Raw genomic sequence first — 12,828 nt, forward strand, 5'->3', positions numbered from 1 at the left:
GCTTACACAGATTTCAGCTCAGTGATATGGGATTCAATTGTCTGACCTCCAAAATATTAAGATAATAAATGCATGTTGTTTTAAACCATCATTAAATTAAGCCAGAAGTATTGATATTATTTGTAGATTTCACCACTACACACTAAACAATAAAGTCAAACGATTTAGAGCAAACCACCTGGCTCACACTTTCCCAACGGATAAAGGTAATGCTCAAAGTGCTGAACTGAACATTCTGTCCTAGCACTAGGAAATAATCATTGTCTGCCTCAGGCTTAAGTTTAATAAATAGCGAATTGCATACAGATATTTTACAACGATTGAAAGACAAACATAGGTCCATCCGTGTAGTCCCAACAATAAGAATAGGTGTTGGCATGAAGTGTTTATAAATTCTTGGGTACAGTTGTTCTGAAAGTAAAGTTCACTTTCAATCCTAAAAAAAGTCCGCTATTCCTCCAGATGTGCTTAAAGGCAAATGTGGACTGGAATTACTTGGTGTCAATGCGGAGTAACTGCTCTTTGCTATTTATTAGGAAGGACTTTAACTCAACTCTCCATCTTCCTCCACTTCCACCCTTTCTTGGCCATTCTCAATGATTCTCTTGGTGGTGATTTTTTTGCCATCAACTATTTCAGTGGAAGTCGACATGGACTTGAAGCTGCCTGTCCCATCACTACCGTAGGACATGCAGAAGGAAGAAAGGCCCCCACTTCCCAGGGAGCCAAAGGAACGAAATCCTGTATCAAAAGAAGAAAAAACACCCCCAAAAGCTGGAAATTCACTGAAGGCAGAGAAAAGGGGTGCAGACGCTCTGCTTCTGCTTCCCCAGCAGTTCCTCTGACCCCCCAAAATATTCTCCAGCGGGTTTCCCAAGAGGTCAAAGGAGAATGGGTCCCGGCCGCCGAAGAACTCCCTGAAGACGTCGGCTGGGTCGCGGAAGCTGAAGACGTACTCGAAGGGGTCCTCGAAGGGCCTGCCGCCTGCGCAGCCGCCCTCCGCCCTCGCCTCGCCATAGCGGTCATAGATATCGCGTTTCTTGGCGTCCGACAACACCTCGTAGGCCTCAGCCACCTGCTTGAATCTTCTCTCCGCTTCCTCCCTGTCCTCGGGGTTTTTGTCGGGGTGCCACTTAAGCGCCAGCTTGCGGTACGCCTTCTTGATACCCTCGGACGAGGCCTATCGGGGTACGCCCAGCACCTCGTAGTAGTCCACCATGCTGGATGGCCAGAACGGCCCACCAGGCACTGGCACAGCGAGCGGCAAGGCTGCCAGCACCCAGGCGCAGGCCCGAGTGCTCGGCGACCTGGGCCGCCTGGAGGGCCGCCCCTTATGACGCAGCCACATCTCATTGGCCGAAGCCTATGAGCGCCTCGCATCCCAGGATGCAGTGCTCCTGGGACTGGCTCTGCTTTCTGTGAGGCTCTGTGAGGCTCCAAGACCAGGCCCCGCCCACTCCGGCCCCCAACCAGCCATGGTCTCCAAAAAGGATGGGAAAAAGAGGTTGGGGAAAAGAGAGGGCCTTGACTTTGGCTGCCTGAAGAACTGTTTTTCTTAAAGTAGGCTTTATATCAGTCTTTTTCCTCGGCCACAGGAGGGAAGAGGGTGGTGGGAGTGAGTTTAGTCTGACCGGGGCTGAAGACATCCTGTTGTTTAGGACTGCGGTTCTCTAACGTTCCAGCCCCGGTGCCCAATTGCTTTTGTTCATGGGGATTATATCTATCATACGTACTGCATTAGAGATTAAAACAGAATTAAAAAGACATATTAATTGGGCAATTTAGTAAGAATAAACCCATGACCCAATAGCAAATCCTATTTTTATTTAACTTTTATTGAGACAAAATGTAGTGAGAAGAGTGGCATCGTTTTACAGTTTTTGCATCTCTCTTCAGTACTTGGCTCTATAGAGAGGTGGATTCTCATGTCAGCTTCTGCATTCTATCTATTGTGATATTACACATCCCCCATGTAGCTTCTGGAAAACTCCACTGTACACTTGTGGGAGAATGACAATGAGAAAATCAAGTAACATTATTACGGAAATAGTTTTGACTTTGCAAAATTCTCCTGAAAAATTCTTGGGGATCCCTAGGATTTCCTGGCTCATACTTTGAGAATCGCTAGTCTAGCAGAGTAGTCCCTGGTATTCTGAAGGGATTAGTTTAGGACAACCCTCCTCTCCATACCAAAATCTAGATGCTCAAGCTCCTTTTATAAAATGGCACAGTATTTGTATATAACCTACCCATATCCTCCTTTAAACCTCTAGTCATCTCTTGATTACTTGTACCTAATAAATGTAAATGCTATGTAAATAGTTGTTTTACAGTATTGGTTTTTTATTTGTATTATTTGTACTGGTTTTTTTTCATTGCTGTTCCCCCCAAATATTTTCAATCTGCTGTTGGCTGAATCTGCAGATGTGAAGCCCAAGTATATGGAGGGTCAAATGTGCATGTTATTCACTTTTCTTGACTGCTAAAACAACCAGGGAGATCCTCTCAGACAAAAGGAAATACAGCACTATTTACTGTATCGAAACCATTAAGACTTGCAGGTCATGTGTATAGCACTGGGGATAAACGTGGGATGCAATGATTATTTCCACTAGAACTGCTATATCATGACGATGAATTTTGGGGGGACTTTTTTTGAGATCTGAGTTCTCTTCACCTCCTTATTCTCTTTTTGACACTGGATTCTTTTCTTTGATAAATTGTGAGGCAATACACTAGTAAAGGTCACTCAGTTCTAAGGGGAAAATGATTAACCAAAGAACATTCTAAGAGTTCCTATAGGGTATTAGGTCTAATGGGGATGTGTTATGTCACCAGAACAAACTTCTAAGTTTATATAGCCTCTAGTGACATAACCTGAGACCCGGACTTGGCACTTGGTAAGCACGCAATGAACAGTCATAGAAAGCTGGCCGAGGGTAGAGTTCAGTGTGAACAAAGCAATTTGGGAACATCAAAGCAAGTTTGGAGAACAACAAGTGATCCAGAATGGCTGGAGGGTAAGAGGCAGAGGGAGGGGGCAAGCAGAAGGGCTGGAGAGGAGGAATGAGCTTAGACAGGGGGGCTGGGGTCTATCCCAGAGTTTTGAGAGCAAGGCAGAGGACTCTGAATTTTCTTCTGTGCCCAGGAAGCTGCTGACCAAGGTTCCAGAAGTGTTGGTGGGGTGGGGTTTTTCAGGGAGCAGCTGAGGCAGTGATTCAGAAGGGACAGCTGGGGGTTGGGCAACTGGGGGACTGGGGCCCTGAAATGGGACCATGACAGCTGGCTCTGAGAGACAGTGGTAGAAACATCCAGATTCAGCACTTACTTGCTGGCTTGGATGCAGGGTCTAGAACGAAAAGAGAAGAGGAGTCACTTCTATACAGAAACATGTCCAGAGTGCTTACTGTCTGCAAAACCGTGGACTGGCACCTGAGTGATAGCAGGATCCAAAGCCAAAATCTTGCCTGTAAGGAATATATGTATAGGATATAGCTATACTCTGATAGCAAGGACACATATGCAAACTGCTAAAAGATACAAGGCAGAACAGAACAAAATGCTGTGGGGATTCAAGGAAGGTGGCTTTGTTTCCTTTGGAGGGCCCTGTAGATGATCTACAGGGCAATGGACATGTTTATGTTGCTCCTTTAGTAACAAGTCCCTTCATTCTGATTTGATGAAAGGAGCTGGGAGTGTGTCCCATGGTGGCCTATTAACTTATGTCTTCAGCTTAAAAAGAAAGTACCTTCAAAAGGGTTCCAGAAACACTTTCCATGGACATGTCACTCTTTAGTAGCCCCCAAAGCAAGACCATCATATTGCTGCCCTGCTGTGTGATTTCTTAGCCCCTAGAGCACCACACCCTGTAATTGCCTAGTTGTGAGTTTGTCTCTGTTCACCGGACCCCTCCTTTCAGGCAAGGACCATTTCTAACTTGGCTTTCTGTCCCTAGTTCCTAGCATAGTAGGTAGGGCTCACACGTTCCATAAATATTTGGTGGATAAGGGAATTAGCAATGGATTCTGCTTTGGTTCCAAAGCAGAGATTAATTGGATTGCTTAGTAGTAATTCATGAGCGTGAATGTGGATTGCCTACTATTGCCTACCACTATTGGGGACCTCTCAGACCTCAGCTGCAGCCTGATAAACGTGGTTAACAGAGAAGTAGGAGGCTGTGACATGAAATGGGTTTCCACAGGCCTTTGTTGGGAATTGGATGAGAAACAAGAGCTTGAACTTGGATGTTCCCCAGAGCGAGTGCAGGGTCAGATGAGTTTTTCAAGATAGGAGTGATCAGTCTTTCCCAAAGTGGGACCCATAATGAAAGACAATGATTGGTTAATCGGTAATAATTAACTAGGAGGAGAGCACTCTATCTTCCAATTACATGATGATTTGCTAAGTGGCTCAGTGACAAGGTAATTAAGATGAAGAAAACAAATGTAGGAGGCACAGCGTGGGGTGGACAGTCAGCCATCCGTGTCTTCTGCTGAGATGGCCACAGGACCCCAGGTTCCCCTGCTGCAGCTGGCCACAGGAGTGCTACTCCTTCTCAGTGTCCAGCCCTGGGCTGAGAGTGGGAAGGTGCTGGTGGTACCCATCGATGGCAGCCACTGGCTCAGCATGCGGGAGGCCGTGCGGGAGCTCCATGCCAGAGGCCACCAGGCGGTGGTCCTCACCCCAGAGGTGAATATGCACATCAAAGAGGAGAAATTTTTCACCCTGACAACTTATGCCATTTCATGGACCCAGGATGAATTTGATCGCCTTGTGCTGGGCCACACTCAACTGTACTTTGAAACAGAACATTTTCTGAAGACATTTTCTAAAAGTATGGCAATTTTGAAAAATTCGTCTTTGGTCCTTCATAGGTCTTGTGTGGAGCTACTGCATAATGAGGCCCTGATCAGGCACCTGAATGCTACTTCCTTCGATGTGGTTTTAATAGACCCCATTTATCTCTGCGGGGCAGTGCTGGCTAAGTACCTGTCGATTCCTGCTGTTTTTTTCTTAAGGAACATTCCATGTGATTTAGACTTTAAGGGCACACAGTGTCCAAATCCTTACTCCTATATTCCTAAGTTACTAACAACCAATTCAGACCACATGACATTCCTGCAAAGGGTCAAGAACATGCTCTACCCTCTGGCCTTGTCCTACCTTTGCCATGCTCTTTCTGCTCCTTATGCAAGCCTTGCCTCTGAGCTTTTTCAGAGGGAGGTGTCAGTGGTGGATCTTCTCAGCCATGCATCTGTGTGGCTGTTCCGATGGGACTTTGTGATGGAATACCCCAGGCCGATCATGCCCAACATGGTCTTCATTGGGGGCATCAACTGTGCCAACAGGAAGCCACTATCTCAGGTCGGTGTTCGTGCCTTCATCCAATCAATGTTCCAGGCAAAACAGTTTTTAAAAATTGTATTTACTTACAATGGCTTCCATATCTACTTATCTTTCTGGTGCTTTTATTTCTGCTTGTCGTAATAGCCTTCAGTGAGATAAACTGTTAAGGGGTCTCTAGTAGCGTATTTCAGGTTTTAAATGGTCAATGAGAGGAAGAAGAGGCAGACATGAATGTTTATCAAAGGGTGGACTAGGACTGATGTGACTCATGGAGACTGTTCGTTTGTAAAGGCACCATCTTCATGGTTGTGCATGTCCTTCATTGGGAAGGAGCAGGGACACTACATTGAGACTTGACCCATCCTGGATTTTTTGTTTGCATAATTTTCAGGGGAAAGATGATGCAACAGCAAATTACAATTGTTAATGTGATAATTTTTAGTGGTCCCGTCTTGCGAATGATAGAGAGGTGACCACAGGAGACCTAAGCACTCACAGGAAGTAGAAGTGTTAAAGAGGTTGACTCAGTTCAGTGGAAGTAGAGCAACAAACGTGGGATATATGTCTGTGATTATAGAATTACACACTGAGTTCAGTTTCCAGAGAGGGATCTGTGCTGACAAAAGATTTTTCTGGTCAGGATTTGGGGTCTGGTGCATGATGTGGGGACATCTCAGAGTTCGGAAGGCATAGTTTTGGTTGCAGGTCAATTGGGTCTTCTACTTGGAATGCTGAAATTATCAAGAAATTGTGGAAGGGTCTAGGGAGGAGATAAAACTGTGAGCGTATAAGCCCAGTTAAGCTGGGGACGGTGATGAATGGACATGTGTCCAAGAAGGGAAGTGTTTCTCAGGTGAAGCTGAACATATCACCAAACCCACCCTATCCCACTCCAAGTTTCTATAGTGGGATCTACTTCTTTACCAACAATTTCAAAGGCAGCTTTCTTTAATCCAGAATATTTGGGGTTCATTGATGTGGTACTCTGGGACCTGAATATTGTTTCTTATTCCTTGGTGTGCCATGTATTTCATGAGAGAATTCAGCCTTTTTATGTCATATTCACTGAATGCGTATGAACTTCCATGACTTGATCCTTTTGTATTTTTATTTCTGTACTTCTTTTTATTAACATAGGTATTATTGCCAAACACTCTAAGCTTCATTTTTTAAAATCAAACCACATGATTTTTTTATTGGTGATTTTCCCCCTTATGCAGTGTAGTTATTCAATTATAAAATATGTGTTTATTAGATTTGTAACAATGTTGAAAAGCGGGATGGCATTTAAATAGTGACTCTTGCCCTTTTCTTCCAGTTTTTCAATGTGAACATATTCTCTAGTGTTAACTACATTGCTCAAAACTTCACTGTCATCTCAGTGGAGCAGAACGAATTGGGAACTGTGGCACAGATCACTCTTGCTATGCCCCTTAGAGAATTAGAGAACACTAGCAAGGCTAATTTTCGAGTGTGGTAAAGAACAGGCTAATGTATTCAATAGTGAGGCCACTGACTCTGTCTCAACATGAAGTCACACTAGATTTATCATGATTTGGCTCTGTATCCCCCACCAAATCTCATCTTGAATTGTAATCCCCATAGTCCCCACGTGTCAAGGACAGGATCTGGTGGGAGGTGATTGGATCATGGGGGCAGTTTCGCACCTGCTGCTCTCATCATAGTGAGTGAGTTCTTATGAGATCTGATGGTTTTATAAGGGGCCATTGTCCCTTCACTTGCAAGCTCTTCCTCTTTCTCTCTTTCATGTAAGACATGTCTTTGCCTCTCTCTCACTTTCTGCCAGGATTATAAGTTTCCTGAGGCTCCCCCCTCCAACCACCTGGAACTGTGAGTCAATTAAAGCTCTCTCCTTTATGAGTTACCCAGTCTTGGGTATGTCTTTATAGCAGTGTGAGAATGGACTAATATATTAAATTGGTGCCATGGAGACTGGAGTACTGCTATAAAGATACTTGAAAATGTGGAAGTGACTTTGGAACTGGGTAACAGGCAGAGGTTGGAACAGTTTGGAGAGCTCAGAAGAAGACAGGAAGATGTGGGAAAGTTTGGAACTTCCTAGAGACTTGTTGAATGGTTTTGACCAAAATGCTGATAATGTTGTGGACAATGAAGTCCAGGCTGAATCTCAGATGGAGATGAGGAACTTATTGGGAACTGGAACAAAGGTCACCCTTGCTATGCTTTAGCAAAGAGACTGGTGGCATTTTGCCCCTGCCTTAGAGATCTGTGGAACTTTGAACTTGAGAGAGATGATCTGAAATTGGAACTTATGTTTAAAAGGGAAGCAGAGCATAAAAGTTTGGAAAATTTGCAGCCTGACCATGTGGTAGAAAAGAAAAACCCATTTTATGGGGAGAAATTCAAACCAGCTGCAGAAATACTGGCTATAGAAATTTGCATAAGTGAGGAGAAGCCAAATGTTAATTGCCAAGACAATGGGGAAAATGGCTTCAGTGCACATCAGAGACCTTTGCAGAAGACCCTCCCATCACAGGCCTGGAGGCCTAGGAAGGAAAAATTGTTTTGTGGGCTGGGTCCATGCTCCCCCTGCTGTGTGCAGCCTCAGGACTTGGTGCCCTGTGTCCCAGTGGCTCCAGCCATGGCTAAAAGAGGCCAAGGTAGAGCTCAGGCCATTGCTTCAGAGGGTGCAAACCTCAAGCCTTGGCAGCATCGATGTAGTGTTGGGCCTGTGGGTACACAGAAGATAAGAATTTAGGTTTGGGAACCTCCACATAAATTTGAGAGGATGTAAGGAAATGCTTGGATGTCCAGGAAGAAGTTTGCTGCATGGATGGAGCCCTTATAGAGAACCTCTGCTAGAGAAGGGTGGTAAAGAAATGTGAGGTTGGAACCCCCACACAGAGTCTCCACTGGGGCACTGCCTAGTGGAGTTGTGAGAAGGCGGCCACCATCCTCCAGAATCCCGAATAGTAGATCCAATAGCTTGCACTGTGTGCCTGGAAAAGACACAGACACTCAATGCCAGCCTCTGAAGGCAGCCAGGAGGAGGGCTTTACCCTGCAAGCCACAGTGTCCAAGTTGCCTGAGACTGTGGGAGCCCACTTCTGGCATCAGCATGACCTAGATATGAGACATGAAGTTAAAGGAGATAATTTTGGAGCTTTAAGATTTAATGACTGCCCTGCCTGGTTTTGGACTTGCATGGGGCCTGTAGCCCCCTTTTTTTGGCCAGTTTCTCCCATTTGGAATGGGAATATTTACCCAATTTCTGTACCCCCATTGTGTCTTGGAAGTTACTAACTTTTGATTTTACAGGCTCATAGGGGGAAGGGACTTGCCTTGTCTCAGATAAGACTTTGGACTATGGACTTTTGAGCTAGTGCTGAAATGAGTTAAGACTTTGGAAGATTGTTGGGAAGGCACGATTGGTTTTGAAATGTGAAAAGACATGAGATTTGGGAGGGGCCAGAGGGCAGAATGATATGGTTTGACTCTGTGTTTCCACCCAAATCTCATCTCAAATTGTAATCTCCATAATTCCCATGTGTTAAGGATGGGACCTGGTGGGAGGTGATTGGATCATGTGTGCAGTTTCCCCCTTGCTGTTCTCATCCTACTGAGTGAATTCTAATGAGAGCTGATGGTTTTATAAGGGGCTCTTCCTCCTTCACTCACAAGTGAACTCTTCCTCTCTGTTTCTCTCTTGCTTGCTGCCATGTGAGACATGACTTTGCTTATCTCTCACCTTCTGTCATGATTGTAAGTTTCCTGAGGCCTCCCCAGCCATGTGGAACTGAGTCATTTAAACCTTTGTCTTTTATAAATTACCCCGTCTTGGGTATGTCTTTATAGCAGTGTGAGAACAGACTAATACAAGATTGGTGGTGATTGAAGTTATACTGAAAGGGTTTAAAGGAGAGTCTGAGAAAAGGAAATGAATCTGCATTTATTGAGAAAGTTGATGAGAAAGTGGAATTAGAAATTCCTAGAAAGGTAAGCTGTTGTGTGAATGATTTCCCAAGATGGGGAAGTCTCTCTACCTGTTTGGAGACAGAAAGTAGAATCAGAGGAGAAGAAGATGATGGACAGAAAGGATCATTCCCTCTTCTAGATGCTTTCCAGTGTGTGATGTAAGCTGAACTAAAATCAGCTGTGTTGAACTCCAGCCAGAAAAAATATCTGGCATTTTGGTTTTTTGGACCCTACGGCGATGGTCACAGGACTCCAGGTCTCTTGGGGCTCACAGGGTCATGCCTTTCCTTGCCTGGTGTGCTTGGTGAGAAGGAACAAGTGTTTCCATGGAGGAAATTCATTTTAGGGGTCTCAAGAGGGTCATCTTTGCAACAGAGGAAATGCCCCTTTTTCCATTCTGAAAACCTGATTTATCGAACCCTTTTATAAAAGATGAATACCCACATATAGGCCTCTAGCAGTGTTATGTTTTTGAGATGAGACATTTTAAAAAGCGATTTTTGAATTCTAAAAATTCTTTAAATAAAATGCTCTTGCTGGGACAACATAGTGGGTCAACATCATTCCCATCTCTACAAGATTTAAAAAAAAAAAAACATTAGCTAGGTGTGGTAGCTGTTGTCTCAGTTACTGGGAATGCTGAGGAGGAAGGATCACTTGAGCCCAGAAATTCATGTTTACTAGTGAGGTATGATCTTGCCTAGGCAACAGCTACAGAGAGAGACCCTGTCTCTAAAACAAACAAACAAACAATAACCAAACAAGCTTTACACTTCTGTAGAAGGAACACTTCCCATTTATGACATCAGTAATCTAGGATATATCAAAATTTGAACTTTGTGTTAGCTTTCAACTGTTAAAACTAGCCAGCATTGTTACAGATCCACCTCTGAGTGACACTGGTACGCCACTCTTTGCTGACCACTGAACAATGGGATTTATGTAACCAATTGTGTAGATACAAACCCACTCATTCTATCCTACCCAGAGTGGTGATTTACAACACAAAAAACTACCATGAAACTGTTCCCATGCCTTCCTCCCACCTCAAAACTCCTTTTATTCCTGAACGGCTCCATAAGCAAACCCATCCCCAGCAAACTACTCAGTGAGTATCTTCACATATGTAAGTTCCCTTATCCGGATCACTAAAAAATGAACTCATTTTTCAAAAGCCCTGACAGTCTGTCTTATTCTGATACTTCTTGTATAGTTATTATTTAAGAAGCAACTACCCAGGCACCTTGGGCATGTTGATTTCAGAGTTCAGTGTGAGACCCCGTGTGCCCCTGTGGGATGGTGCCAGCTGACTGCCATTTTCCTGCTGTTTATTACTTGGGTGCCATTCCATGCAGATTGTCACAGTATTTGTTGGTTAATGACGTGTTCAGGCCATGATTTTTCTGTAAAAAAATTACCAGCATGCTGCTCTTAATTTTTTTCAGCCTGTCTAGTTGTTGCCCTTTTGCTCTCATGCAAACTTTTCCTCAGAGGTGACCCTAGAAGATGGGACCCTTTGTGATGGACTACCCCAAGGCAATATGCCCCAAAAGGTCTTCATTTGGGGCATAACCCGTGCCAACACAAAGGTACTTTCTCAATTGTGTGTATGGTGCCTCACCCAAACAATATTACAGATGCACTTGGCTTTCATCAACCTAATTTGATATGCCCCAAGCACAGCAATAGGATAGTTTTGCGTGGCCCTTTGGAAACGCTTTTTTTTACATTTCCAGGACCTACCATAGTTGGAGAACCACGTTAGGGCTGAAGACAGTCCTAGTATATCATTGACCAACCACATAACCCCAAGGTCTGTCCTCAGCCTTCAGAAGGAACATGCTTCTTACACCGATTTCAGCTCAGTGATATGGGATTCAAATGTCTGACCTCCAAAATATTAAGAGAATAACGTGTGTTGTTTTAAGCCACCAAGTTTGGGTAATTTGTTACAGCCATGATAGGAAACGAATGCATCCACTTTGCCAGGTTTACCTGCTTTTATAAAGCCTGGGTTTAACCTTTTATCTAAATAATGGTCAACTCTTCCTACATCACGAGCATTTATGTGCAATTAAAAGCCATCATTAAATTAAGCCAGAGTATTAATATATTCATAGATTTCACCACCACACAGTAAAACATTGAAGTCAAATGATTTAGAGCAAACCACCTGGCTCACACTTTCCCAACGGAAAAAGGTAAGGCTCAAAGTGCTGAGATGAACATTCTGTCCTAGCACTAGGAAATAATCATTGTCTGCCTCAGGCTTAAGTTTAATAAATAGCAAATTGCATACAGATATTTACAATGATCGAAAGACAAACAGAGGTCCTATCCGTGTAGTCCCAACAATAAAGACAGGCATTGGCATAAAGTGTTTATAAATTCTTGGGTACAGTTGTTCTGAAAGTAAAGTTCACTTTCAATCCTAAAAAAAGTCCGCTATTCCTCCAGATGTGCTTAAAGTCAAATGTGGACTGGAATTACTTGGTGTCAATGCGGAGTAACTGCTCTTTGCTATTTATTAGGAAGGACTTTAACTCAACTCTCCATCTTCCTCCACTTCCACCCTTTCTTGGCCATTCTCAATGATTCTCTTGGTGGTGATTTTTTTGCCATCAACTATTTCAGTGGAAGTTGACATGGACTTGAAGCTGCCTGTCCCATCACTACCGTAGGACATGCAGAAGGAAGAAAGGCCCCCACTTCCCAGGGAGCCAAAGGAACGAAATCCTGTATCAAAAGAAGAAAAACCACCCTCAAAAGCTGGAAATTCACTGAAGGCAGAGAAAAGGGGTGCAGACCCTCTGCTTCTGCTTCCCAGGGAGTTCCTCTGACCCCCCAAAATATTCTCCAGCGGGTTTCCCAAGAGGTCAAAGGAGAATGGGTCCCGGCCGCCAAAGAACTCCCTGAAGACCTCGGCGGGGTCGCGGAAGCTGAAGACATACTCGAAGGGGTCCTCGAAGGGCCTGCCGCCTGCGCAGCCGCCCTCCGCCCTCGCCTCGCCATAGCGGTCATAGATATCGCGTTTCTAGGCGTCCGACAACACCTCGTAGGCCTCAGCCACCTGCTTGAATCTTCTCTCCGCTTCCTCCCTGTCCTCGGGGTTTTTGTCGGGGTGCCACTTAAGCGCCAGCTTGCGGTACGCCTTCTTGATACCCTCGGACGAGGCCTATCGGGGTACGCCCAGCACCTCGTAGTAGTCCACCATGCTGGATGGCCAGAACGGCCCACCAGGCACTGGCACAGCGAGCGGCAAGGCTGCCAGCACCCAGGCGCAGGCCAGAGGCTTGGCGACCTGGGCCGCCTGGAGGGACGCCCCTTATGACGCAGCCACATCTCATTGGCCGAAGCCTATGAGCGCCTCGCATCCCAGGATGCAGTGCTCCTGGGACTGGCTCTGCTTTCTGTGAGGCTCTGTGAGGCTCCAAGACCAGGCCCCGCCCACTCCGGCCCCCAACCAGCCATGGTCTCCAAAAAGGATGGGAAAAAGAGGTTGGGGAAAAGAGAGGGCCTTGACTT

At 45.0% G+C, this 12,828-nt stretch overlaps 2 protein-coding genes and 2 pseudogenes across 4 annotated transcripts in view; 2 read left to right on the top strand and 2 right to left on the bottom strand.

Moving 5' to 3' along the window:
* Window positions 1-12,828, top strand: part of LOC100975751 (UDP-glucuronosyltransferase 1A1) — a 140,355-nt gene that overhangs the window by 75,925 nt on the left and 51,602 nt on the right. The gene's annotated exons all lie outside the window — the stretch shown is intronic.
* Window positions 492-1,219, bottom strand: LOC117979485 (dnaJ homolog subfamily B member 3-like; annotated as a pseudogene).
* Window positions 4,498-6,826, top strand: LOC117979276 (UDP-glucuronosyltransferase 1A3-like). The gene is made up of 2 exons (XM_034953831.2): window positions 4,498-5,364; window positions 6,665-6,826. The coding sequence occupies exons 1-2, from the start codon at window positions 4,498-4,500 to the stop codon at window positions 6,824-6,826; spliced, it is 1,029 nt and encodes a 342-aa protein (XP_034809722.2).
* Window positions 11,790-12,517, bottom strand: LOC117979487 (dnaJ homolog subfamily B member 3-like; annotated as a pseudogene).

The sequence above is a fragment of the Pan paniscus genome, chromosome 13 (assembly GCF_029289425.2).
Source record: "Pan paniscus chromosome 13, NHGRI_mPanPan1-v2.0_pri, whole genome shotgun sequence".
NCBI lineage: Eukaryota > Metazoa > Chordata > Mammalia > Primates > Hominidae > Pan > Pan paniscus.

Excerpts from the sequence above, each read along its gene's own strand:
- LOC117979276 (XM_034953831.2), top strand. The coding sequence starts at position 4,498 with ATGGCCACAGGACCCCAGGTTCCCCTGCTGCAGCTGGCCACAGGAGTG. Across the intron at positions 5,365-6,664 it reads ACAGGAAGCCACTATCTCAG|TTTTTCAATGTGAACATATT; the intron begins GTCGGTGTTCGT and ends CTTTTCTTCCAG.